Source organism: Hyla sarda, chromosome 6 (assembly GCF_029499605.1).
Source record: "Hyla sarda isolate aHylSar1 chromosome 6, aHylSar1.hap1, whole genome shotgun sequence".
NCBI classification, from domain to species: domain Eukaryota; kingdom Metazoa; phylum Chordata; class Amphibia; order Anura; family Hylidae; genus Hyla; species Hyla sarda.
Genome location: NC_079194.1, coordinates 36,692,798 through 36,720,081, shown reverse-complemented (window position 1 = coordinate 36,720,081; position 27,284 = coordinate 36,692,798). Strand labels below are relative to the sequence as shown.

The 27,284-nt window shown below is 42.3% G+C and overlaps 1 protein-coding gene across 6 annotated transcripts in view; it reads left to right on the top strand.

The window, feature by feature from the left end:
* Positions 1-21,113, top strand: part of LOC130275484 (complement factor H-like) — a 162,024-nt gene extending 140,911 nt beyond the window's left edge. For all 6 annotated transcript variants that reach the window (XM_056523521.1, XM_056523522.1, XM_056523523.1 and 3 more), the window contains 4 exons: positions 3,741-3,932; positions 9,984-10,163; positions 15,957-16,194; positions 20,605-21,113. In XM_056523521.1, coding sequence (XP_056379496.1) covers positions 3,741-3,932; positions 9,984-10,163; positions 15,957-16,192 — 608 coding nt within the window. In that variant the 3' untranslated portion in view covers positions 16,193-16,194; positions 20,605-21,113. The remainder of the gene's footprint in view (positions 1-3,740; positions 3,933-9,983; positions 10,164-15,956; positions 16,195-20,604) is intronic.
* Positions 21,114-27,284: the final 6,171 nt, after the last annotated feature.

Here is a 27,284-nt window from a genome sequence, read left to right as displayed (position 1 = left end):
AGCACCGATAGCCAGGGGGAGAGAAGCGGCGGCAGCAGGGCTCTAGACCCCAGGGAAGGCAGGGGGAGAGAAGCGTGCAGCGACGGTCTCTCTCCCGCTGCCTTTCCTGGGGGTGTAACGGGGTATACACGCGCACACACATGCACCCTCATTTTACCATGGATATTTGGGTAAAAAAACTTTTAGGCTGGTGCGTGGTATACCCCGATAAATATGGTAATCAGCTCTGGTCTTTGATCTCTAAGTATATGAGCTCACCTTTCTGAAGGAGGCTCTGGTAAAACACGTTTATCTAAGGGTTAATTTGGTGACTTGCTGGGACTTGTAGTGGATACCCAGAGGTCTGGCGGCTTTAACCCTTGCACCATCACACTCTCTCTAGCGTCTTAGCTGGACCGATAGGGTGTGATCGTGACACTGTGTTTAAAATGCTGGGTACAGGCGGCAGGGGTCGTGACGTCACAGCCACTTTCCTTGTATTGTCACGCCATCACGCACCCTCCCATAGACTTGCATCGAGAGGGCGTGGCATGACATCACAAGGAGCATGGCTGTGTCTTCCACTGGAGTACCCCTTTAAGTAAACACCTTTGCATGTAAAAATAAAGGAGGAGTTTCATACACCACACATAAAGTGCCAACCCTTTTCAGTTTGCTGAAGATACTAAAAGACATATACACCATATAGATTTCTGACACTTTTAGGGTGGAATATCGTCTCTAATAGTCACAAGTGAGGAGAGCACACCCCTTCATACAAAGCCACCCCCTTACAATCCTTTTATCATGTACTGTAGGAGTACCTTCCTATAAACTGGATGTGAGGTCTGTGTGTCCAGGAGGCTGCTGTCTTCCGTAGCTGTCATGTATCAGAACAGCTTGTGTTCTGCACTGAATGTCCTTTCTACAACTTATGAGGGATCTTCTCCCACTTGTGTTGACAGCCATTGATATCATGGAGTGTGAGATTTTCATGCACATTGTGCCATAGGTTCCCTAACTTATACACAGCCTATATGTCATTACGTCTCCTCTTTGCCTTGTGTGTACTTTCCTTAAAGAAGAAGTATCATATAAAAAAAAAGTATCCCCTAACCAAAGGATAGGGCATAAGTTTTAGATCACGGGGAGGTCAGAGCGCTGGGGAACCCCACAATCTCCTGTTTGGAGCCCTGGCTCTCCTTCACAGCGGCATGTCATGACCCGCACCTGAAATGGGGGCCGCCACGCACGCTCTATATAGCTCTATGGGAGAGCCGAAGACTGACGAATGGCTATGTGAGCTACATGGAGGGGGTATGGTGGCCCCCACTTCAGGCGGGGGTTGTGATGCACCGCTGTGAAGGAGAGCCGGGGCTCCAAACAGGAGATCGCGGGGGGCCCCAGCGCTTGGACCCCCAAAATCTAAAACTTATCCCCATCCTTTAGATAGAGGATAAGTTTTATTAAATGATACTTCTCCTTTAACCCCTTAAGGACTAAGGGTTTTTCCGTTTTTGCACTTTCGTTTTTTCCTCCTTACCTTTTAAAAATCATAACCCTTTCAATTTTCAACCTAAAAATCCATATTATGGCTTATTTTTTGTGTCACCAATTCTACTTTGCAGTGACATTAGTCATTTTACCCAAAAATGCACGGTGAAACGGAAAAAAAAAATCATTGTGCGACAAAATAAAAAATAAACGCCATTTTGTAACTTTTGGGGGCTTCCGTTTCTACGCAGTGCATATTTCGGTAAAAATTACACCTTATTATTCTGTAGGTCCATACGGTTAAAATGATACCCTACTTATATAGGTTTGATTTTGTCGCACTTCTGGAAAAAATCATAACTACATGCAGGAAAATGTATACGTTTAAAAATGTCATCTTCTGACCCCTATAACTTTTTTATTTTTCCATGTACAGGGCGGTATGGGGACTCATTTTTTGCACCGTGATCTGAAGTTTTTATCGGTATGATTTTTGTTTTAATCGAACTTTTTGATCACTTTTTATTCATTTTTTAATGGTAGAAAAAGTGACCACGATACGCTTTTTTGGACTTTGGAATTTTTTTGTGCATACGCCATTGACCGTACGGCTTAATTAATGATATATTTTTATAGTTCGGACATTTACGCACGAGGCGATACCACATATGTTTATTTTTAATTTTTTTTACACTGTTTTATTTTTTTTCATGGGAAAAGGGGGGTGATTCAAACTTTTATTAGGGAAGGGGTTAAATGACCTTTATTAACACTTTTTTTTACTTTTTTTTTTTTTTTGCGGTGTTATAGGTCCCTTAGGGACCTATAACACTGCACACACTGATCTCCTATGCTGATCACTGGCGTGTATTAACACGCCTGTGATCAGCATTATCGGCGCTTGACTGCTCCTGCCTGGATCTCAGGCACGGAGCAGTCATTCGTCGATCGTACACCGAGGAGGCAGGTAAGGGCCCTCCCGGTGTCTGATCAGCTGTTCGGGACGCCGCGATTTCACCTGAGCAGCCGGGTCACTTTCAGTTTCACTTTAGAAGCGGCGGTCAGCTTTGACCGCCGCTTCTAAAGGGTTAATACCGCACATGTGTGGTATTAGCCGCGGGTCCCGGCCGTTGATGAGCGCCGGGACCGACGCGATATGATGCAGGATCGCGGCGCGATCCCGCTTCATATCGCGGGAGCCGGCGCAGGACGTAAATATACGTCCTGAGTCGTTAAGGGGTTAATATCTACAGCAAGCTTGAGCCCTCCTCGGATGCTTCCCTCTCTCCTCACACTCTGATGTGCTGTGAACAACAAGAGAGAAGAGCAGAGAAAGTCTGTAAGATAAGAGAAAGTATGTCAGTAAACCGCACCATTGCTTACACACCAGTCAAGGTGTCCAGTAGCCCAGTGGTCAGGTCAAGAAAATCTTTTTTTTATTTTTATTTTTTTGTTAATTGGGCCTACTCGCTACTAGAGCTGGGCGGTTTACCGGTATGTTTTTTCTGTACGATATTAATTTTTCCTATACCGCAATACCTGTCAGGCCCCTCCCCCCCTTTAAATGAATGAATTATTAGCCTCGGCAGCTGTCCTCACATCGGGGAACTAATCATATGTGACCCGCCGGCACCTTAAATTAATGATTTGCGTGCCGCAGCGCTGGAAATGATTAAAGGACATCCGTACTGATTAATTTTACATATTCCTGTGCCCGGGCTGCAAAAATAAACAAAATAAACTTTGACTCACCTTCCTACGTTCCCCTGTTGCTCCGGTATCGGCCTCATGGTTCTCCGCTGCGATCCTCATGCTGTTTCCTGGGGACGGGAACGTCACAGAGGCGTCAGCGTATCACCGGCTGCAGCGATGTCCCACCTTAGCCGGTGATAGGCTAAGCTTACTGTCATGTAAGGAGCCAGCCGAGGGGGGGGGGGGGGGGGGGAATAAAGTTAAATACCGTGTAACCACCACAACTTACAAATATACCGTGATATGCATCTTTGGTCATACCGCCCATCACTACTCCCTACAACCTTAAAAGAATATAGAAACTGGAGCCATGATTTGACTGATTTTGATCAGAATTTCTCAGCACCAGAAGCTTTGTACAGGACGCCACAGCAGAAAAATAAAAGAAAAACTTTAATGAAGACTTTTCAGACGGTTGCCTTGTATTGCATTAAGGAAGCAAATGGACATTAAAAAACAAATGCAGTATACAGATGTTTATACTCTAAATAAATGTTTTATTTATTCTTCCACAGCGTCGTGCACCGTACAAAAGAAGGACATGCGAAAAAACAATATACAACTAAAGGATAATAACAAACTACGTTTTGAAGACAATGAGAATATTCAGTTTGAATGTGTTTCTCGACATAACATATCAGATCCAACAAAGCTAATGATACAATGTAACAATGGAATTCTGAAATATCCAACCTGCAACAAGACAGGTGAGGAAAGATCATATTACTGTGATGAATGATGTGCACAAGCCATGAGCCAAAGAACATATTCCTATAGAGTGTGGTTAGTGAGCACTATGCATTTCACTTACCATCTTTATGTGACTCCTAACGCCCACATCTCATGTCTCCCATGTGTCCTGGTCTAGGCACCTTTCAGTCATACCTCGGTTTTGCCACAAGAGGGTGTAAAGGTGTTTCCCCCTCTGCCCTGCAAAAATAAGCTCTCAGAGGCTACTTTTGGGTAGCGTGCCTCTTGATGAGAGATCATTGACTGCTAGGTATGCCTCTACAATGTACTTGAAGACATTTTGGCCAAGTGACAGACTTTGGGAGTTGACGCATCATTAGACTGAGAGAAGCAGGATGGTGGTTTTGATGAAATGGCCACCATTTCGGATATTCTGACTAAGCTGTTCGGAGGTGTTAGGAGCAGTGGTTGCAGTATGTACAGCGTGGACCATTTTCAGCCTCTTAGAAAGAAATTTGAGGTCCCAGCGTCCATTATGTGTCCCACCATTGACACCTAGCCACCATCAGCTGCAATTGGAGAGGTGTCATGAATGAGAAACCTGGACTGGTATGGATTGGAATCGTATTGTCTTAAAATGGTTACACTATTGTTATAAATAAAATAAAACAAAGCTGAGTTTTCAAAAAACTGCGCCACATTTGTCTCCAGGTTGGGTGTGGTTTAGCAGCTCAGTTCCGTTGAGGTGAATGGAGGCAGGTTGTAATATCCCACACAACCTGAGGACAGGGGTGGTGCTGTTTTTGGAAGAAATTGGCTCTATTTTTCTATTAGCTCTATTTTTCAAGCCCCCTCCCATAGACTTGCATTGAGGGGGAGTGGCCATGACATCACGAGCGGGGCATAACTGTGACGTCACCAACCTCCGCCCCGCATTGCCAGTCATCCAGCACGGAGCAAAGTCCGCTCTGTGCACCGGATGTCTGGGGTGCCACAGCCGAGATCGTGGAGGTCTCAAGCAGCGGGACCCCCATGATCAGACATCTTATCCCCTATCCTTTGGATAGGGGATAAGATGTCTAGGGGCAAAGTACCTCTTTAAGCATAGAATCCAGGTTCTGTTTTGGATATAATGACGACAGTCAGGTTGGAGTATGGAGGTCTCGTGGTGAGCTCTTTAGTCCTGCCTTTACTGTGGGGTTATGCACTACCCCCTGCTCGTATGATGATTTGGGGAGCCATCGGACATAACAGTCAGTCACCCTTTGTAGTGATACAAAGGACACTAACAGCTCAGCCATATAGGCAGGATATTGTGCAGCCACAAATCCCATGGAAATCCCATCAGTAGCCGGCACTGACTGAATCAGTTGGTGTTGAAACGGCTCAGAAATGCACCATTTCCATAGACTGAAACTAATTTCAGAACGGATTCCTCAAATGCTCGTAAGTCTGGGATCTGAAATTTCCACAGTGGAACATGTGCCGTGGAAATTCTGTAGTGTGAATGGTGCAGATTAGTCCCATTGAAAACAATGTTAGGCTGCTGCATGGGAAATTCCAAGCGGAATTCAGCTCTGAAAATATGTAGTGCTGTGTGGTAAATGGGTCCTAAGTAGTGTTGAGTGTGAATATTCAAATGCTAATTTTTACCGTGAATATCGGCACTTTGCAATTTCGTGAATGTTTAGAATATAGTGATATATATTTGTAATGACGAATATTCAGGTTTCTTTTCCAAATATATGTGAATATGCAAATATTCGCAAATATTCGCGAATGTCGACACTTTTAGTCAGAGGACACCGATCCCTCCCTTCTTTTAGGTGAAAGATATGATGGTGCATGTGCACTATGCGAATTTCATTACAAATTTTTGCATGGGAAAAAAAAAGAACGAACATAGCGAATATGCGAATTTTGCGAATATAGGACAAATATTCATCCATATATTCGCAAAATATTGCAAATTTGAATATGGCCTATGGTGCTCATCAATAGTCCTAAGTCTCAATACACCTTTGGGTGTTCTCCTCAAAAAGAAACATTACTCTTCCAGTTACTATGGATTGTGTAAGAGGATGGTAGTAAGAGCTCAATACATTAAAAAACAATGAAAAATAATTAAAATGTAAGGCAATTTATGAAAGCGTTTAAAAATGCTAAACCTTTATTCTAAACTTCAGATGCTATTCTGCTGTGATGGCCAGTGACTGGAGTATTGGAAGAGGACACCAGTGACAACCTGTGAAGCTCTGGTGAACTCTATGCCCGAGGGGCATAAGGCTGTGCTGGAAAATAATGGTGGCCACACAAAATACTGACACTTGGGCCCAACTTGGACATTTCCATTTAGGGGTGTACTCACCTTTGATGCCAAGGTTTAGACATTAATGACTGTGTGTTGAGTTATTTTAAGGGGACACAACACAAACCTCTTCCCGACCCATGACATATAATGACGTCATAGGTCCAGTGAGTGGACATGACGGTGATGCTGGTTGGGTCCGAATCATAATCGGGAGATGTCCGCTGCTGTCAGCAGCTGACATCTGCCGGTAATAACGGACATTGGAGATCGCTCTGATGTCCGTCATTTAACTGGTTAAATACCGCGATCTATACAGATCACAGTATTTAAACATGAAAGGGGTACTCCGCTACTCAGCATTTGGAACAAACTGTCACGCCCCCTCACATAGACTTGCATTGAGGGGGTGGGGCGTGAAATCATGAGAAGGCGGGGCTATGACATCACGAGCTCCAGGCGCCGGCTCCAGCATTCGGAACAGTTTGCTCCAAACGCTGAGCAGCGGAGTACCCCTTTAAAGAAACTCTGTCATCAGTTTGTCGAGAACGAACATAGCGAATATGTGAATTTTGCGAATATAGGACGAATATTCATCCATATACAGTGGTCCCTCAACATACGATGGTAATCCGTTCCAAATGGACCATCGTTTGTTGGCACTGATGACAACAATAGTTACTTGATCTTATTCAGTGCTAAGGTTCTTCTGCATCTTCTAGTCCAGGGCAGACTTGGAGCATGGGCAGAGCTTCGTTATGTCACCATTCTTGCCTCTCTACCGGATCCCGCTGCTTGTAAATGATGTCAAGAAGCTCCGCCCATGCCCCAAGTCAGCCCCAAAACGCAAGATAACAAAAAAGATGGCGGGAGAGCCAGAGCACAGAACGGGATCAGGTAAGTACCGTTGTCATCAGTGTCACCTGAAACTGATGATAGATTTCCTTTAATATATTCAAAAAGAAACAATTTATAAATCTCTAACTTTCTAGCATCATTGATTTAAAAAAAAAATTCTACTGGTGTACCCCTTTAAATGTACACCTTTGTTCATGATAGGTCAGGGTCCCAAAACCCCAGTGACCCCCATCTTCCAAGACAAGGGGGAGATTTATCGAAACCTGTCCAGAGGAAAAGTTACCCAGTTGCCCATAGCAACCAATCAGATTGCTTCTTTCATTTTTAACAAGGCCTCTGGAAAATGAAAGTAGCGATCTGATTGGTTGCTATGGGCAACTGGACAACTTTTCCTCTGGACAGGTTTTGATAAATCTCCCCCGAGGTGGCCATTAGTAGCAGCCAAATATTTTATGAAGTGTTTGGAAGCCCTACTCTCCAAAAGATAATGGGGGGGGTATTTATCAATTTTGCCTGTTTCTTTTTCTTTCTTTTGGTTTTCGTGGACATGCACCATTTATTTATTTTTGGTTACTTTAGTGCAGTGGTCTTCAACCTGCGGACCTCCAGATGTTGCGAAACTACAATTCCCAGCATGCCCGGACAGCCGTTGGCTGTCCGGGCATGCTGGGAGTTGTAGTTTTGCAACATCTGGAGGTCCGCAGGTTGGAGACCACTGCTTTAGTGCTTACCTTTCCTGAGCCTGTGTGGCCTTGTCCAATGCTGGCTCAACGGAGGGTGAAGGTTCCTCAGAGACAACTAGAGATGAGCGAACTTACAGTAAATTCAATTCGTCACGAACTTCTCGGCTCGGCAGTTGATGCCTTTCCTGCATAAATTAGTTCAGCTTTCCGATGCTCCGGTGGGCTGGAAAAGGTAGATACAGTCCTAGGAAAGAGTCTCCTAGGACTGTATCCCCCTTTTCCAGCCCACCGGAGCACCGGAAAGCTGAACTCATTTATGCAGGAAAAGTCATCAACTGCCGAGCCGAGAAGTTTGTGACTAATCAAATTTACTGTAAGTTCGCTCATCTCTAGAGACAACTATGTCGCAGGATAGTATTGAGTGGCCCCGGAGGCGTCGCTGCTTTGACAAAAAAAAAATTTTTATGTATTTTGACGCCTTTACATTTTCTGACATTGCTAAGTGTGTTTTCCATGTGCAAAATTTCTTGGCGGTCATTTGCGCCCCCAAAAAAAAAAACTAAAGGCGCAAAATTGCGCCAAAGATCGATTGGCACAAATTATGAATTACTGACTAAAGTTAAAATCACACACAGGACCGTGTGATTTTGAGAAAGTTGTAAAAATGACAGTGGAGAAGATGCGCCAAACTTTGACGCAAAAAAGACACTGCGCCAAAGTATTGCGCCAAAGTTACGTGAAAAAAAAAACCCACATAAATCCTTTGAAAAATACCCCCTAGACCTTTCAGTGGACCCTCACCTACTAGGCCTATCATCTATCGGACATTATATGCTAATATGTCAATCATGTTAATAGGTCAAAATAAGAAATGGAGATTTATGAATTTCCATTTATACTCTGCATAACTGACCGCAGTAGTTTTCCTGCCTTTATATATTATTTTGTTGTGTAGTTTTGATGTTTTGTTTTTACTTGTGTTTTTTTGGAATTTTGGAAAACTTGGAAAAACCAGCACAGTCTACTGCAACTACAATACAGTGGTCCCTCAACATACGATGGTAATCTGTTCCAAATGGACCATCGTTTGTTGAAACCATCGCATGTTGAGGGATCCGTGCAATGTAAAGTATAGGACAGTGGTCTACGACCTGCGAACCTCCAGATGTTGCAAAACTACAACACCCAGCATGCCCGGACAGCCAACGGCTGTCCGGGCATGCTGGGAGTTGTAGTTTTGCAACATCTGGAGGTCCGCAGGTTGTAGACCACTGTTAGAGGAAGTTGTACTCACCTGTCCCCGCCGCTCCGGACCGTCACCGCTCGTCACCGCTGCCCTGGATGTCGCCGTCCATCGCTGTCGCCGCGTCCCCAGGGTGTCCCTAATGCTCTGGCAAGGCCTCTGCTTCCCTGGCAACCGCGCTCTCCGTCGCCGCCATCACATCACTACGCACGCCGCTCCTATTAGATGACGGGACGGCGTGCGCAGCGACGTGATGACGTCGATGAAGAGCGCAGACAATGCAGAGGATCCCGAAGAGGACGCGCCGGAGCCCCGAGGACAGGTAAGTGATCGTCAGCGGACCACACGGGGCACCGTAAACGGCTATCCGGTGGCAGCTGAAGCAGTCTGCGCTGCCGGATAGCCGTTTATGCAATGGCCCCGACATACAAAAGCATTGTATGTTGATGCTGCCTCTGAGAGGCCATCGTATGTTGAAATGATCGTATGTCGGGGCCATCATAGGTCGGGGGGGGGAGGTCACTGTATAGCATTTGCTAATTTTGGAACATTTCCTAATGTTCCCACTAATCACATCAAAGCCCATTGTGAGCCTGTCTGTATTTTTTTATTTTTTTTTTATAAGGATGAGTGGTTGCTTTGGTTTTGGTTGTTAAATTTGGGGCAAATGATCAAAAAACAATAAGTCACGTCAGACCACCATTGTATATTTCTCCTCTCCTCTCGACTTTTTGTGAGCACCCTCCACCTCCAAAGGCAGTTTTGTGAGCCAGGTCTGACCAGGCTTAGGTTTGCTACTTTTTGTACTTTATGCTGACATTCTCACTTCATTTTGTGTACCCAAAAAAGTCGCCAAAAAAAATTCTTAGGCGCGCTTGCGACTTTATGTGCACACAGTAAAAAAATTAAAATAAAATAAAACCTCTAAATGTAATAAATCTCCCCCATCATGTTTTCCATCTTCCATTTCCTTTAGTGAACACCCCCTGTGGCAGACCTCCTCAAATCAAACATGGAGAAATCGTATCACCCATGCGAGAGTCTTACCGTTCAGGTTCAAAGGTTAAATATGTGTGTCCATATCTGTACAAGCTTCAAGGTCCTAAAGAGATCAGATGCCAAAGTGGAACCTGGGAAGATCCACCCGTTTGTTTTGGTACGTTCATATGGTAACATTTGTTTGTTGACAGTGTAAGGCCTCGTTCACATCAGTGTTAGGAGCGCCATTGGTCGATTCCATTAAAGTGACTAGATTTTGGTGGAGAAAAACGTTCATCTAACAGAAACCTGATGGACTCCATTCTAAGTCAAAAGGACCTGTTAGGATCCATTGGTGTCCATTGTGACACATCCTATTTATCAGAGCTCCACAATGCTGATGTGAACATAGCCTCAGTGTTTGGAACAAACTGTTCCGAATGTTGGAGTCGGTGACGGGAGCTCGTGATGTCATAGACCCGCCCCCTCATGACATCACGCCCCGTCCCTCAATGCAAGTCTATGGGAGGGGGCATCATGCCCCCTCCCATAGACTTGCATTGAGGGGCGGGGTGTGACATCATTAAGGGGGTGGGGCTACGTTTGTCCCAAATGCTGAGCAACGGAGTACCCCTTTAACCCCTTAAGGACTCAGGGTTTTTCCGTTTTTGCACTTTCGTTTTTTCCTCTTTACCTTTTAAAAATCATAACCCTTTAAATTTTCCACCTAAAAATCCATATTATGGCTTATTTTTTGCGTCGCCAATTCTACTTTGCAGTGACATTAGTCATTTTACCCAAAAATGCACGGCGAAACGGAAAAAAAAATCATTGTGCGATAAAATAAAAATAAAAACGCCATTTTGTAACTTTTGGGGGCTTCCGTTTCTACGCAGTGCATATTTCGTTAAAAATTACACCTTATCATTATTCTGTAGGTCCATACGGTTAAAATGATCCCCTACTTATATAGGTTTGATTTTGTCGCACTTCTGGAAAAAATCATAACTACATGCAGGAAAATTTATATGTTTAAAAATGTCATCTTCTGACCCCTATAACTTTTTTTTATTTTTCCACGTACAGGGCGTTATGAGGACTCATTTTTTGCGCCATGATCTGAAGTTTTTATCGGTATAATTTTTGTTTTGATCAGACTTTTTAATCACTTTTTATTCATTTTTTTAATGGTATAAAAAGTGACCAAAATACGCTTTTTTGGACTTTGGAATTTTTTTGCGCATACGCCATTGACCGTGCGGTTTAATTAATGATATATTTTTATAGTTCGGACATTTACGCACTGTTTTTTTTTTTATGGGAAAAGGGGGGTGATTCAAACTTTTATTAGGGAAGGGGTTAAATGACCTTTATTAACACTTTTTTTTTACTTTTTTTTTGCGGTCCGTATAACACTGCACACACTGATCTCCTATGCTGATCACTGGCGTGTATTAACACGCCTGTGATCAGCATTATCGGCGCTTGACTGCTCCTGCCTGGATCTCAGGCACGGAGCAGTCATTCGTCGATCGGACACCGAGGAGGCAGGTAAGGGCCCTCCCGGTGTCCGATCAGCTGTTCGGGACGCCGCGATTTCACCGCGGCGGTCCCGAACAGCCCGACTGAGCAGCCGGGTCACTTTCAGTTTCACTTTAGAAGCGGCGGTCAGCTTTTACCGCCGCTTCTAAAGGGCTAATACCGCACATCGCCGCGATCGGCGATGTATGGTATTAGCCGCGGGTCCCAGCCGTTGATGAGCGCCGGGACCGACGCGATATGATGCAGGATCGCGGCGCGATCCCGCTTCATATCGCAGGAGCCGGCGCAGGACGTAAATATACATACTGCGTCGTTAAGGGGTTAAAGGGGGTTGTACGGTGAAAACCTTTTTTTTTTATTTTTTTTTCCAAATCAACTGGTGCCAGAAAGTTAAACAGATTTGTAAATTACTTCTATTGTGCTCTCTACTGACACCTCTTTCCATGTCAGGAACTGTCCGGAGCAGGAGAGGTTTGCTATGGTGATTTGCTCCTACTCTGGACAGTTCCTGACACGGACAGAGGTGTCAGCAGAGAGCACAGAACTACGCAACTTCCTGTGGTCAGACAGAAAAGAACTACGCAACTTCCTCTGGATCATACAGCCACTGATAAGTACTGGAAGGGTTAAGATTTTTTAATATAAGTAATTTAAAAATCTTTATAACTTTCTGGAGTCAGTTAATATGAAAAAAAAAATGGTTTTCACCAGAGTACCCCTTTATTGGTAAAAAAAAAAAAAAAAAAACTCAAACCACAATTTGATCTGAATAGAATTTGATATTTTCAGTAACTTACAGACACCACTGAGCAATACCCCAATCCTTCCTTCGTTCTCTTCTGTTACACATAGATGAAATCTTCCTACTATTTCCTCTTCTCTGAGGTTTAGGTAGTGGGGCAGTTGTTAGGTCCATTATTACTCCATTATTTTGGCCGTAGTTTGTCTCTATTTTTGGTGCAGTTGCTTTTTAGTGATAAATAATTGTGACAAATGAAATAGAACATTTTTTGCAAAGTGACATTGGAAGTCGTGATTTCAGTTGCAATCGTGCAGAGGTCAGGAATTTATGATTTGCGACTTTTCAGTTTGTTGCATATTTTGGCACAACTACGCTTATTTAGGTGCAATTCTACACCAGTCCTCAGTTGGCTTAGAAACTGACTGTGGACAGCATTATTAAAAAGTCGCACATTTGTCGCACAGGTTTTAACCTGTACGACAAATGTGCGACTTTTTAATAATGCACAAAAAGTCGCACAAAATAATACACAAAATGCAAAAAATGCACAAAAAGTCGCAGAGAAATGTGATCAGCTCTAGATCTATCACATGCCCTGTGCCGTGTCGTAAATTTCGTGCAGGTACACAGTTTCCAACACAAGAATTAAAGGGGTATTCCAGAAAAAAACTTTTTTATATATATCAACCGGCTCCAGAAAGTTAAACAGATTTGTAAATTACCTCTATTAAAAAATCTTAATCCTTTCAGTACTTTTGAGCTTCTGAAGTTGAGTTGTTCTTTTCTGTCTAAGTGCTCTCTGATGACACGTGTCTCGGGAACCGCCCAGTTTAGAAGAGGTTTGCTATGGGGATTTGCTTCTAAACTGGGCGGTTCCCGAGACGAAACGTGTCATCAGAGAGCACTTAGACAGAAAAGACAACCTTAACTTCAGAATCTCATAAGTACTGAAAGGATTAAGATTTTTTTAATAGAAGTAATTTACAAATCTGTTTAACTTTCTGGAGCCAGTTGATTCCAGAGTAAGGCCCTGTTCACACTTCCGCATTGGGATTCTATGTGGAGATTCTGCTGCGTTGTGCACATGGAGGAATTTTGGCGCCAGATGTTTCTGGCACAAATTCCAATTTCGTTGTCCGCAGAAAGAATAAACCTGTCCACTCTTTCTGTGGACTCCACATGGAATGTATAGCCGTCTATTAGACATCTCATTCCCGTGCTGGTGCCTGCAGTCAGAGATTTTTCGTGCAGACATTTCGGACGTGTGAACAGGGCCTAAGTGATGTGGTATCTTCATTGCTCAGGTCTGAGCCAAGTGCTGGTTCCTGCTTATCTCAAGTTTTAAGTTGTTTGTTATTTCTGTTTCCTGTCCATGTTAAACTGATCTTCGTATTTGGAAATCATGGAGCCATAATTCGTGTTTTTTCTCTGACAACTATCAGTGTGTTTGTTCTGTTTTGATGTGTATTAGCGCCTTCAGCTACATTCTTTTGCACAGTTTAGTGAGGCCACTAGCTTAGTTTATTTGTGAGGCCTATCAACCGACCAATCAGGCTTTCTAGTGCATCAGCTGAACACTGTCCCAATTACACAAGGGGATAGCAGTCTGTTCATCTTATAATTGGCCGATATAATAGGGCCCTTAAAGGGGTACTCCGGTGGAAAACTTTTTTCGATTAACTGAACTGTTGCGAAACAGATTTGTAAATTACTTCTATAAAAAAAAAATCTTAATCCTTTCAGTACTTTTTAGCAGCTGTTTGCTACAGAGGAAAATCTTTATTTTATTACATTTTTTTGTTGTCCACAGTGCTCTCTGCTGACACCTGATATCTGTATCAGGAACTGTCCAGAGCAGGAGAAAATCCCTATAGCAATCTTATGCTGCTCTGGACAGTTCCTGACACAGACAGAGGTGTCAGCAGAGAGCACTGTGGACAAGACAAAAAAATTAAAAATTAAAGAATTTCCTCTGTAGTATACAGCTGCTAAAAAGTACTAAAAGGATTAAGAATTTTTTAATAGAAGTTATTTACAAATCTGTTTAACTTTCTGGCACGAGTTGATTTAAAAAAAAAAGTTTTCCATCCGGAGTACCCCTTTAATCTTTGCCACTGTCCAGACCCTTCCTGGGTGTCCAGACCCTTCCCTTTCTCTCCCCTTCTTTCTTCTTGCCTCTACCTGTTCTGATGACCCATGTGTTCCACTGGACACCAAAACCAAGGCCACCAATCCTCCAGTACTGGCCTGGACCTTATGCAGACATCAGTGATCAGGCTAATGTCTTCCATTGTTTTCCATTAACCCTTGATCAATATTGATCTAAATTATCTGCAGGATTACGGGGGTCCCATGAGTCAAGATGGTGGCCGGAGGTCTATTTACCTCCTCCATTCTGCTTTTCTGGGTTCCATCTGTATGGTCTACCTTCTGGCAGACTATACAAGTGGATCAGTGCCGTGCATCAATAGATTGCTATAAAAAGTTCCCTGTGGGGGACTTCAAAATGCTAAAAGAATAAATGAAAAAAAAGGGATCTGATTAGTGCTGCTCAGTTCTCCTTCCCTCCTCCTAGGAGCTGAGCTGCAGTAATGCGGTGTCACCACTACACAGTGGTTGGAGCCAACTACTTCTGGCCCTATTAAAGGGGTACTCCGCTGCTCAGCGTTTGGAACAAACGGTTCCGAATGCTGGTGCCGGCATCTGGAGATCGTGATGTCATAGCCCCCTCATGATGTCATGCCCTGCCCCCTCAATGCAAGTCTATGGGAGGGGGCATGACGGATGTCACGCCCCCTCCCATAGACTTGCATTGAGGGGGCGGGCGTGACATCATGAGGGGGCAGGGCTATGATGTCACAAGCTCCCGACTCCGGCATTCGGAACAGTTTGTTCCAAACACTGGGCAGCGGAGTACCCCTTTAACCGTGTATTATGGGCACCAAGCAGCAAGGATAGCCCATCAATCATTCTACCACAGAAAACCCATAAAGGCAGGTGACTTAATTTGCTAAAACTGTAAAGTATTTTAGTTTGAATTACCCGTCAATATCGTATTCTAAAGTATGGTATCCATGGCCGCTTTATTTATTAAAGGGGTACTCCAGTGAAAACCTTTTTCTTTTAAATCAACTGGTGCCAGAAAGTTAAACATATTTGTAAATTACTTCTATTAAAAAATCTTAATCCTTCCAGTAATTATTAGCTGCTGAATGGTACAGAGGAAATTCCTTACTTTTTGGAACACTGATGACATCACGAGCACAGTGCTCTCTGCTGACATCTCTGTCCATTTTAGCAACCGTGCATAGCAGATGTATGCTAAGGGCAGCATGGTAGCTCAGTGGTTAGAACTGCTGCCTTGCAGTGCTGGGCACTTGGGTTCAAATCCCACTAAGGACTACAATAAATAAAGACTTATTATTATTATTATTATAATAATGTCAGCAAAGAGCACTGTGCTCGTGATGTCATCAGAGAGAATTCCAAAAAGAAAAGAATTTCCTCTGTAGTATTCAGCAGCTAATAAGTACAGGAAGGATTAAGATTTTTTAATAGAAGTAATTTACAAATCTGTTTAACTTTCCGGAGCCAGTTGATTTAAAAGAAAAAAGGTTTTCACCTGAGTACCCCTTTAAACACTTCACATAATAAATGTTGTAACAAAAATAAAATTTTGTGTCCTAGAGCCATGTACTACAAGTGAGGAAGACATGAGAATAAATCATCTGATGCTAATGTCGGGTCAGAGCAAAATATACTGTGTCAGGAATCAAGAGAAAAGGAAACATGCGCAAAAATGTTACGTCAGTCACAATGGTAAAATTAAGTTTAAATGTCTGCCTGGATATAAAATATCTGATCCCAGAGAATTAATCAGCCAGTGCGACAGAGGAGTTCTTCCATATCCTAGATGCTTCTAGATGTAAGTACAAACCTACTACAATGTAACAAATTATAATTATATCATAATATATATTATATTCATTAACTACATTATAATATACTGCATATTAATTGTTTATGTCTTAAAGGGGTAGGAAAAACATTTTTTTTTTCAAACCAACTGATATCAGCTGCTGTATGCTCCAGAGGAAGTTGTGTAGTTCTTTCCCGTCTGGCCACAGTGCTCTCTGCTGACACATCTGTCCATGTCAGGAACTGTCCAGAGCAGGAGAGGTTTGCTATGGGGATTTGCTTTCACTCTGGACACTTCCTGACATGGACAGAGGTGGCAGCAGAGAGCACTGTGGTCAGACTGGAAAGGACTACACAAATTCCTGTGGAGCATACAGCAGCTGATAGGTACTGGAAGGATTAAAGGGGTTATCCAGGAAAAAAACCTTTTTTTTATGTATCAACTGGCTCCAGAAAGTTAAACAGATTTTTGAAACACTTCTCTTAAAAAAAATCTTAATCCTTTCAGTACTTATGAGCTGATGAAGTTGAGTTGTTCTTTTCTATCTAAGTGCTCTCTGATGTCTTGGGAACTATCCAGAGTAGAAGCAAATCCCCATAGCAAACCTCTTCTACTCTGTGCAATTCCCGAGACAAGCAGAGATGTCAGCAGAGAGCACTGTTGCCAGACAGAAAAGAACAACTCAACTTCAGCAGCTGATAATTATTGGAAGGATTAAGATTTTTTAATAGAAGTAATTTACAAATCTGTTTAACTTTCTGGTGTCGGTTGATATTAAAAATAATTAAAGTTTTTCCATGAATACCCCTTTAATATTTTTTTTTTATAAAAGTAATTTACAAATCTGTTTAATTTTCTGGGACCAGTTGATATGAAAAAAAAACTGTTTCCCAGCGGAGTACCCCTTTAAAGGGGTACTCTGCTCCTAGGTAACTTATCCCCTATTCACAGGATAACATGTGGTCATATTAGCCCCAGGCCACACCTCTTTCTTCCTCGCATGTAGAAACGCCATGAAATAAAGCATCTACTTCTATCTTCACGTGAATGGGTTAGTGCGGTCACTTAAATTTTTTGAAAACATTACAATGTGTCTTACATAGCCGTCACCTAGGGGAATCCAAAAATACCCTATTTCCCCATATATACATATACTTTATGGTGATCCCACAAGCTTTATTAAATAATGTTTTAAGGTGTACTAAATGAACAGAACTACACACAGTTAAAAGGTTAAGCAAGAGAAGCAGCTCGATGTGTATAATGTATATTGATATTCAATATACAGATTGACAGAACATTCTCTGCTAGTATCGGTTGTCCCTATTGAGTGAGCTGAATGTGCCTGCAGTGCACGTTCTGCAATCCGAGCTGCTGCTATGCTTTTGTTTAAAAAGTTCCCTACTCTGCCCCCCTCAACATGTTTCGCTGCTCCTGCAGCTTTGTCAAGAGGTAGCACATGGAACACATGGGTCATCAGAACAGGTAGAGGCAAGAAGAAAGAAGGGGAGAGAAATGGAAGGGTCTGAGCACCCAGACAGTGGCAAAGATTAAAGGGGTACCGTACTCCAGTGGAAAACTTTTTTTTTTTTAAATCAATTCGTGCCAGAAAGTTAAACAGATTTGTAAATAACTTCTATTAAAAAATTCTTAATCCTTTTAGTACTTTTTAGCATATGCCCGCTACCTCTTGACAAAGCTGCAGGAGCAGCGAAACATGTTGAGGGGGGCAGAGTAGGGAACTTTTTAAACAAAAGCATAGCAGCAGCTCGGATTGCAGAACGTGCACTGCAGGCACATTCAGCTCACTCAATAGGAACAACCGATACTAGCAGAGAATGTTCTGTCAATCTGTATATTGAATATCAATATACATTATACACATCGAGCTGCTTCTCTTGCTTAACCTTTTAACTGTGTGTAGTTCTGTTCATTTAGTACAACCTAAATCATTATTTAATAAAGCTTGTGGGATCACCATAAAGTATATGTATATATGGGGAAATAGGGTATTTTTGGATTCCCCTAGGGGAATCTATAGGTTAATACATTGAAGTTAACCCTCCATATATTGGTCTAAATTGAGGAAGTTACATAGCCGTCACACTCTAACGCTAAAGCATTCAGTATTTCCAGCCATACTAAGATATAATTGTCAGGTGTTTTCATGGCTAATTTCCCCAAGACAGTGCCACCAGTCTCTTTCACTGGTTTAACATAGATACTTGAACGCTGTATCTACGTCTCTCCTATAGACATGAATACAGCAGGCATGACAACAAACTGAAGCTCAGGAGTGGATTTAAAAAATAAGGATAATACAGTGGTCCCTCAAGTTACAATATTAATCGATTCCAGGACGACCATTGTATGTTGAAACCATTTTATGTTGAGACCATAACTCTATGGAGTAGAAGAAGTCTCGGCACTCGGGATTTAAATCCCGAGTGCCGAGACTTCTTCTACTGCATATTTGTTTCTACGTGCACCGGATGAGAAACCGAAGTACCTACCATCTCTACTTTACATAACTCTATGGAAACCTGGTAATTGGTTCTGAAGCCCACTAATATAGATGAAGCAAATCCTCACATATAAAAGTAATAAAGATCTGCTGAGAGCTGTAATCACTGTCTATTTCAGTGTTTCCCAACCAGAGTGCCTCCAGCTGTTGCAAAACGACAACTCCCAGCATGCCCGGGCAGCCTTCGGGAGTTGTAGTTTTGCAAAAGCTGGAGGCACCCTCTTTGGGAAACACTGGTCTATGTAGAGGACAGAAGCTTCTTCAGGGTCCTGTACAGTATACACAGTGTCCTAAAAAAAGTAAAATGAAGCCGCCCTCACCTGGTGTCCAAAGGAGCAGGTAACCCTGGTACAGGTAAAGAGTACAGAACATGTAATACCTCCCTGTACTGTAGGAGGCGCTAGCAGACACCAGTCAGTGCATGCACTTAAGGAATACAGGGGTTTTACCAGTGAAATGTCCATTCTGATTGGTCGGTTCTTCCAGCCCTTGACACATTTCGCAGATTCCATAGCATTGTATGTTGACCTTTTCTTGACCATTGTAACTTGAAATCAGACTCGTCTGATGCACGGAGTGAACTCAGCTCCATTCCGGATGACTAGTGATCATACACCACGCCCCCTCCATTCATGTCTATGGGAGGAGGCGTGACAGCTGTGTACTAGCCGCCATGCCCCCCTCCCATAGACATGAATGGAGGGGGTGTGGCATGACATCACGATCACGGAAGCCCCAGGCTTCCGTCACCATAATGCCGCAGTGTCAGCCCGGAGATCAGACATGTTATCCCCTATCCTTTGGATAAGGGATAACATGTCTAGGGGCAGAGTAACCCTTTAAATTTACAGCTATGATAATTACAGCCACTGACAGCTCTTTTAGGCTGTTTTACTATTGAGTGCAATAGAATTTAATATTTTTTGACCAGTATTTTAAGGGCATTTTATGGACCCAAAAAATGGGAAAAAATACATTGTATAAAAATGACCTTAGAAAGTAGTTGCACAAATCAAATCTACCATGACTGTGTGCCGGGAAAAAAAAACGTTTACTGTATAAATGTAAGACCACCCAAGTTTACTTATAAACACCTTGGTAAACTTCAGGGCAAATTTACTTACCACCCTGTGAGAGGTTTCTAATGAGAAAAGTTTCAAATTTTAGCTATGTTGGTAAATTTTTTTTTACTTTTTCCTATTTCGCTTACACTTTACTTATTTGTAAGTAGGAGGAGTTTATAAGGCAGGGGTGGGGCACTCCACAGCTCAACTGCATTACTATAATTCACACCCACAACTGATGTAAATCACCACCTTTTAGTCAGGACAGATTCCAATTTGTAAACATTTACACTCAGAGGTTAAAGGGGTACTCCGGTGGGGAAAAAAAAAATTTCAAATCAACTGTTGCCAGAAAGTTTAACAGATTTGTAAATTACTTCTATTTAAAAATCTTAACCCTTCCAGTACTTATCAGCTGCTGTATACTACAGATATACTACAGAGAAATTTGTGAAGTCTGACCACAGTGCTCTCTGCTGACACCTCTGTCCGTGTCAGGAACTGTCCAGAGCAGGAGAGGTTTTCTATGGGAATATGCTTCTAATCTGGACAGTTCCTGACATGGACAGAGGTGTCAGCAGAGAGCACTGTGGTCAGGCTGGAAAGAACTACACAATTTTCTCTGTAGTATACAGAAGCTGATAAGTACTGGAAGGGTTAAGATTTTTTTTTATAGAAGTGATTTAGAAATCTGTTTAACTTTTTGGCACCAGTTGATTTGAAAACCTTTTTTTTTCCACTTGTTTCCACCGGAGTTCCCCTTTAATTGTAAAAAGTGAAACATTTCTGTCCCTAATGTCTATATTCTCTCTTATTTTTGTCTTTCAGAAAGTGAACAAATTCCACTTAAAATCATATAATGATACAGCTATTGCTTAATGATAAAATCTGAAAGCTAACAAAATAACAAAAATAAGAACATAATCTTATATAATCTTATATAAAAGAAATGATTAAACCATTCATCTGGATCTCTGCTCTGTACTTCGACTATTTCTCAAACATTTTCTGGTTCGTCTACTTTCGTGCTTTTCTTTTGTTTACTTTCACTAAGTGAGAATAAAATCACAGCAACAGTTCCTTAAATTATAAAAATGTATTTTGTGCTGCCTAATCATTTTCATACCGCTGCTGCTTCAGTTTCGGGGAATAAATCAAATATATCCTGTTTATGACAGTTCTATTATATTGTTATTTAACATGAGCATCTAGCTATAATACACATGCAATAAACATACAAAGCTGTAAATATTTAAAGTGTCCCTGTCATTAAGAAAATCCTTTGAATCAGACAAGTCTGAAGGTTTAGACCCCAACCGATCTCCAGATATTGCCGGGAGAAGCGCACAGCAGCATGCTTCACTCCCTGGGTGGGAGCAGCACTAGACAGGCTTCACTATAAGTCTATGGAGCCCATCCAGTGCATCGTAGCCAGCCATGGAGTGAAGCGCAGTACTGTGTGCTTCTCCCAGCAATATCTAGAGATTGGTGTGGGTCTAAACATTTACAACCCGAGTGATCAAAAACTTTTGACCTGTTTTCATCTAAATGACAGGGAGACTTTCACATATCGCACATAAGACGGAGTCAATTTTGTCCATAGCGGGTACTTTGCCGTGGTTGACCAGAATATAAAAAAGGGCTTTTTTTTTTATTGTTGACAAACATTCAGTAACAAGACGTAAGTGATGGATGGCAGAGAGTCTGACTGCAGGAGTACAAAGGATTTGTAGTCTGTTACCATGGTGAAATATAGACCTGCATAGGAGATGTCGGTACAAAACTGATTAAAATTGTTAGCTTCACTGTTTATTTTAGATGCCCTTGAACAATAAAATAATGTTGGAATAGTGAACACAGCTTATGTCTGTCATGTCAGGGTTAGGCTGCATTCAGATTACATTTTGTGCCCTTTTTCGAGGTACCGTATTTTTCGTCCTATAGGACGCACCGGCGTATAAGACGCACCCTATTTTTAGGTGCAAAATCTAAAAAATTAAAGATTTTGAACCCAATAGTGGTCTTCAACCTGCGGACCTCCAGATGTTGCAAAACTACAATTCCCAGCATGCCCGGACAGCCGTTGGCTGTCCGGGCATGCTGGGAGTTGTAGTTTTGCAACATCTGGAGGTCCGCAGATTGAAGACCACTGCATAGGAGGTAATACTCACGTGTCCCCGCCGCTCCGGACCCGTCACCGCTGCCCTGGATGTCGCTCCATCGCTGTTGCCGTGTCCCTGTCGCTCCGGAACGTCTCTGCTGTCGTCTGGGTATCCTCGCTCTCCGTCGCCGCCATCACTTCGTTACGCACACCGACGCACGTACGCGACGACGTGATGACGAGAAAGGAGAGTGCCGGCCATAGAGGGGATCCCTGAACGGAGAAGACACCGAGGAGGCAGGTAAGGTCCCTCCCGGTGTCCTGTAAGCACTAACCCGGCTATTCAGTCAGGCTGTTCGGGACCGCCGCGGTGAAATCGCGGCGGTCCCGAACAGCCCGACTGAACAGCCGGGTTAGTGTCACTTTCCCTTCAGACGCGGCGGTCAGCTTTGATCGCCGCATCTGAAGGGTTAATACAGGGCATCACCACGATCGGTGATGTCCTGTATTAGCCGCGGGTCCCGGCCGCTGATGGCCGCAGGGACCGCCGCGATAGGGGTGTATTCGCCGTATAAGACGCACCGACTTTTTCCTCCCAGTTTTGGGGAACAAAAAGTGCGTCTTATACGGCGAAAAATACGGTACACGTCAGCATTACTTAAAAAAAAAAATATGCCAACGTGCAAATAGACTAAAAGGTAACCTAACGTAGCCTACTTTCTACAACATTCAGTCTATTTCCTGAACGTCCGCGTTGAATTTGATCCACCAGGTTTCGGAGTCTCACAAAAACATTCTATATGTTGTCACAATTACACAGTCCTAAGGTAATGCTGTCGGCACCACTCCACCACACATCCAATACAGTTCACAGGATTGGAGCCACAGGTACAAGCGCACAGCAGATCATTTGGTGCCAGCGTCCGTAGCTAGAAATTTGAACAATACCTTGTAAAGGAGAATTAACAGGGCACCCGGAACACTTCTTGCAAAATGTGCTGCTATATTGCTGATAGCGGAATGTACAGACGAGGATGCACTACACCAACAATGTGCGTTGTTCTCACAATTAGACTACATTCAGCCCAATCAAGTCTACGGGCTGCATGGGGCTGCACATAGGCTTCCCCTTTTTTTTTTTTTTTTTATAAAAGGGTACTCCACTGGCAAACTTTCTTTTTAATCAACTGGTGCCAGAAAGTTAAACATGTTTGTAAATTACTTCTATTGAAAAATCTTAATCTTTCCAGTACTTATCAGCTTCTATGTGCTCCACAGGAAGTTATTTTCTTTTTGAATTTCCTTTCTGTCTGACCACAGTGCTCTCTGCTGACACCTCTGTCCATTTTAGGAACTGTCCAGAGCAGGATAGGTTTGCTATTGGGATTTTCTCCTACTCAGTTCCTAATATGGACAGAGGTGTCAGCAGAGAGCACTGTGGTTAGACAGAAAGGAAATTCAAAAAGAAAAGAACTTCCTGAGGAGCACATAGCAGCTTTTAAGTACTGGAAGGATTAAGATTTTTTAATAGAAGTAATTTACAAATATGTTTAACTTTCTGGCACCAGTTGATTTGAAAAAAAAAAATTTTTTCCAGTGGGGTACCCCTTTAAGGATGCCAATGTGTAGACTAACGGAGAGTTCAAATGATTTCTGAATGAAGCCTTGTAATGAGGATCACTGCATCTCTTACAATCAGGTTCATAAGTAGTCACTACCCAGCATGCCTTTCGTCCTATCTGGAGTCATTATGAGAGTAAGACCAATTGGTCCTAAGGCTTTAAGCTTGATTATCCATTTTGCTTCAGTTTGTAGGAGAATCGCGTGCCGATCCCCTCCATTACAGGGTGGATTAACTATTTGTAAACCGGTAAATTTCATGACGTTACAATCTCCTTTGGGGTGTTCTCCGTTGTGGGCTATTAAATGTGGGGCTCCCTTTCCTGTACAAATGGAATAGAAATGCTCACGTACCCGAGTAAATAGACTTCTTATTGTTTTGCCCACATAAAAGGACCCACAAGGGAAAATCAGGGCATACACCAAAAAATGTGATCGACAGGAAATAAACTGATTAACAGCGTGGGTATAACTACCTAACGTCACAGTACGTCTTTATGTTATAGGAGCAGAAATTACAGTGCCCCCAAGCAAAATTGCCTTTAGTTTTATCCAGCCAGGTGCTTTTTAAAGCAACAGAATCTAGCTTGGATAATGTATCACCCAGAGTTGTGCTCCTGCGGTAAGTAATAAGGGCTTTTTGTAGTGCTCTTTCTTTCAAGTCTGGATCTACCTCTAACATATACTAATAGCGATGGATGGTGGACATGATTCTAGAGTTTAAATTGGAGTTAGAGAAAGAGAAGGTAACCCGATTGTTTTTTTTTTGTTTTTTTTTATTTTTTTTACCATCACGCACTATTTATTCTTTTAATAATTTTATACAATTATGACAATAAAATTGCTAACAGTATATCAGCTAATCAATGTAACCAACCCATATTCCCACCCCTATTGCCCATCAGGGGGGAAAATAAAATGAATTGCCTAATTATCCCAAAGTGCCCAAGACTTATTGAAATCTTTGGCTTTTTTCTTCGATTGCCTACTCCTCCATTTTTCAGACGATTAAATTTTATTAGCCATATTAATCCAAGCCACAATATCTGGGGGCACTGGGTTGTACCAATTCCTTAGTATCATTAGTTTTGCCAGAAAAAGAAGATTGAGTATCAATATATTATATTTTTCCCCCGGGTTCATTTCACCTAGAATAATAATCCATGGAGACCATGTTAGATTAATTTCTAGCTTCTCTTAAATGTATTTAACTATCGGGGAACAATATTTCCGTAGTACAATACAGCCCCATGTCATATGAAGAAAACCCACCGCTTCTTCCTCACATCTCGGACAGTATTGCTTCTCTTTGTATCCCATTGATTTAAATTCTCTAGGTGACTGATATAGTCTAAAAATTAACCTGAGCTTGGTGAATCGGTAGTGTTTATTAGAAGTACAATATTCCACATTCTTAAGTATCCATTGCCAGGAATCCTCATCTACACTACCTATTTCTAATACCCATTTTTTTTTAACCTTTTCTAAAAAGGGTAAAGTGATTTCTTGCACTATTCATTTATACATTATACCAGTCAAACTCTTAATTGCTGTATTATGCTCCATATTATCAATTATCGGATGTGACCTTATTGTGGGGAATTGTTGATGGCTCATAGCCCTAACTGCTTCAAACCTTTGTATATACCAGAACTTAGACTTATCGATGATATCAAAATTCTCTTTTATTTGTGCATAAGATTTAATTTAATTATTGACCCCATTGTTGTTACATTTTTTGGAGTGATCGATTCTGTATTTTCTGGGACAGAGGAGATTATTGCAAGTAACTTTATTAGCTTTTTCAAAAGCTCAATTGATAACTGTTTCAGGATACTTATGTTCCCTTAATCTTGCTTTTAATTCTTCGGCCTGAAGTACATAGGTGTTATTGTCCTCGCCTGTGCCACTTACTGCTAATTTGCATATTCAGAAAGAAGGAGATATCAGACAAACGAAGCAACGGATCCAGGCATTGTAAGCATAGTTTTTCTAAGCGTCAACCGCACTACCAGGCAGTACCACTGGTTTGTGCGGGTGACTATTCTCACAGTTTTCCTTTAATGTAGGAGACGTAAGGATTTTCCTACCTCTTGAAGGAGCTCATGTATAGCCTGTACACCCGCATCCATAGGGATACGGGTGTATCGGCTCTCTTCGCCCCAAGCGAAGCCATCAAGTTGGTGTGATAAATCACTGATATCTTTTACATATGTGGTCATGGAGGTATGTAAATGTTTTAGTAGCCATTCCATGTACTGTGAAAGTGGTTCAGTCGCAGAGCCAATCCCCGCCACAATCGGGCAGCCGGTGGGTCGGCTCTGTGACTTGTGCATCTTAGGGAGGCAATACAACTTTGGATACTCTTTGCTGAATATCCGAATTTCGGATATTCAACAAAGAGGCGCCCAGCAGTTTTCTGGGATATCACGACCTTTTCAACTTCACATCTGAGGAAAGACCAAAGTTTTTTTAACAGTGCTCTGTACCGGGTTAGATGAAAGTGGTTTGTAACATCTCTGTTTTTGTCTGCTCGACATATTTTTATATCAGGACCATTTCATGTTACAGAGAAGTTGCATAGATATCTGCACTCCTGTTGTTCTGGATCTGTATACGCACTTCTGTGCAGATCTTGGATTTTTACATGCAATTTAAATTTCATCATTTTTTTTCACAATAAAATTACTGGCCAGTAAGGAATGAAGGATAAAATGAGGAGTCTGGAGGAGTCTGGAGAGGACAGTGAGGTCCTGACTAGTGATGAGCAGCATTGGCCACATTCGAATTTGCGATATTTTGCAAATATATAGACGAATATTCGTCCTATATTTGCGTATTCGTTATATTCGCATATTTGAATATTTGCGTATTTGAGGAATAAAACAGTGAGGGGTGGGCAACTTTACTATTGGTTGCTAGGGATGTTGTTGATAACCTCTGACAAGTGTATTTGCATCATTCTAATTGGCCCTCAAGTGAAAAGAAGGAATATGCGAATATTCACATATGCGAATATGCGCATATGCGGAAAAAAGTGAATATTCGTCATTTCAAACATATAGCGAATATATTCGCAATATTCGTGAATTCTCGAATTTGAAATGCGAATATTCGCGCCCAATACTAGTCCTGACCTGACTTTGAGGTTAATTTGGTTTTTTAGAGTAGAAGTGGTTTCCGCGGTGCTCTACATCACTGGTGTCAGTCACCTCAAGAAGGGAACCTGTTGTAAAAAATTTTAATCCCACTCCTGATTCCTAAGCATAGAAAGTGGAAGCAGAGACCTTTGAGCCGTGGCAAAGTTCAAGTTGTTATGCATGTCTCTTAGTTTACTATACAACATGCATAGACAAATTGTGTAAACCCTCAATGTGACAGTGGCTCTCACACAGCACCCTCAGTGTTGAATGGGCAAAATTAAATGGTTACAGGGGTCGGGTAATGACGTAATTTTCTACCACCCTGGGTGACACCAACCCTAGCTGTGTCACTGGTCTGCAGGATTGTCTTCTTAAAGGGATTCTCCACTGCCCCAGCTTTCGGAACATTTTGTTCCGAACGCCGGGTGCGGGCTGTGGGGGGTCTTGACATCATGGCCATGCCCCTCACTACGTTACGTCATGCCCCCTCAATGCAAGTCTATGGGAGGGGGTGTGGTGGCTGCCACGCCCCTCCCATAGACTTGCATTGAGGAATTGTAGGGTTAAGTCACGAGGGAGTACCCCTTTAAAATCTGGACTGTTGGCCAAAATTACTACAGTATTAAACTAATGATTGGCGTAAA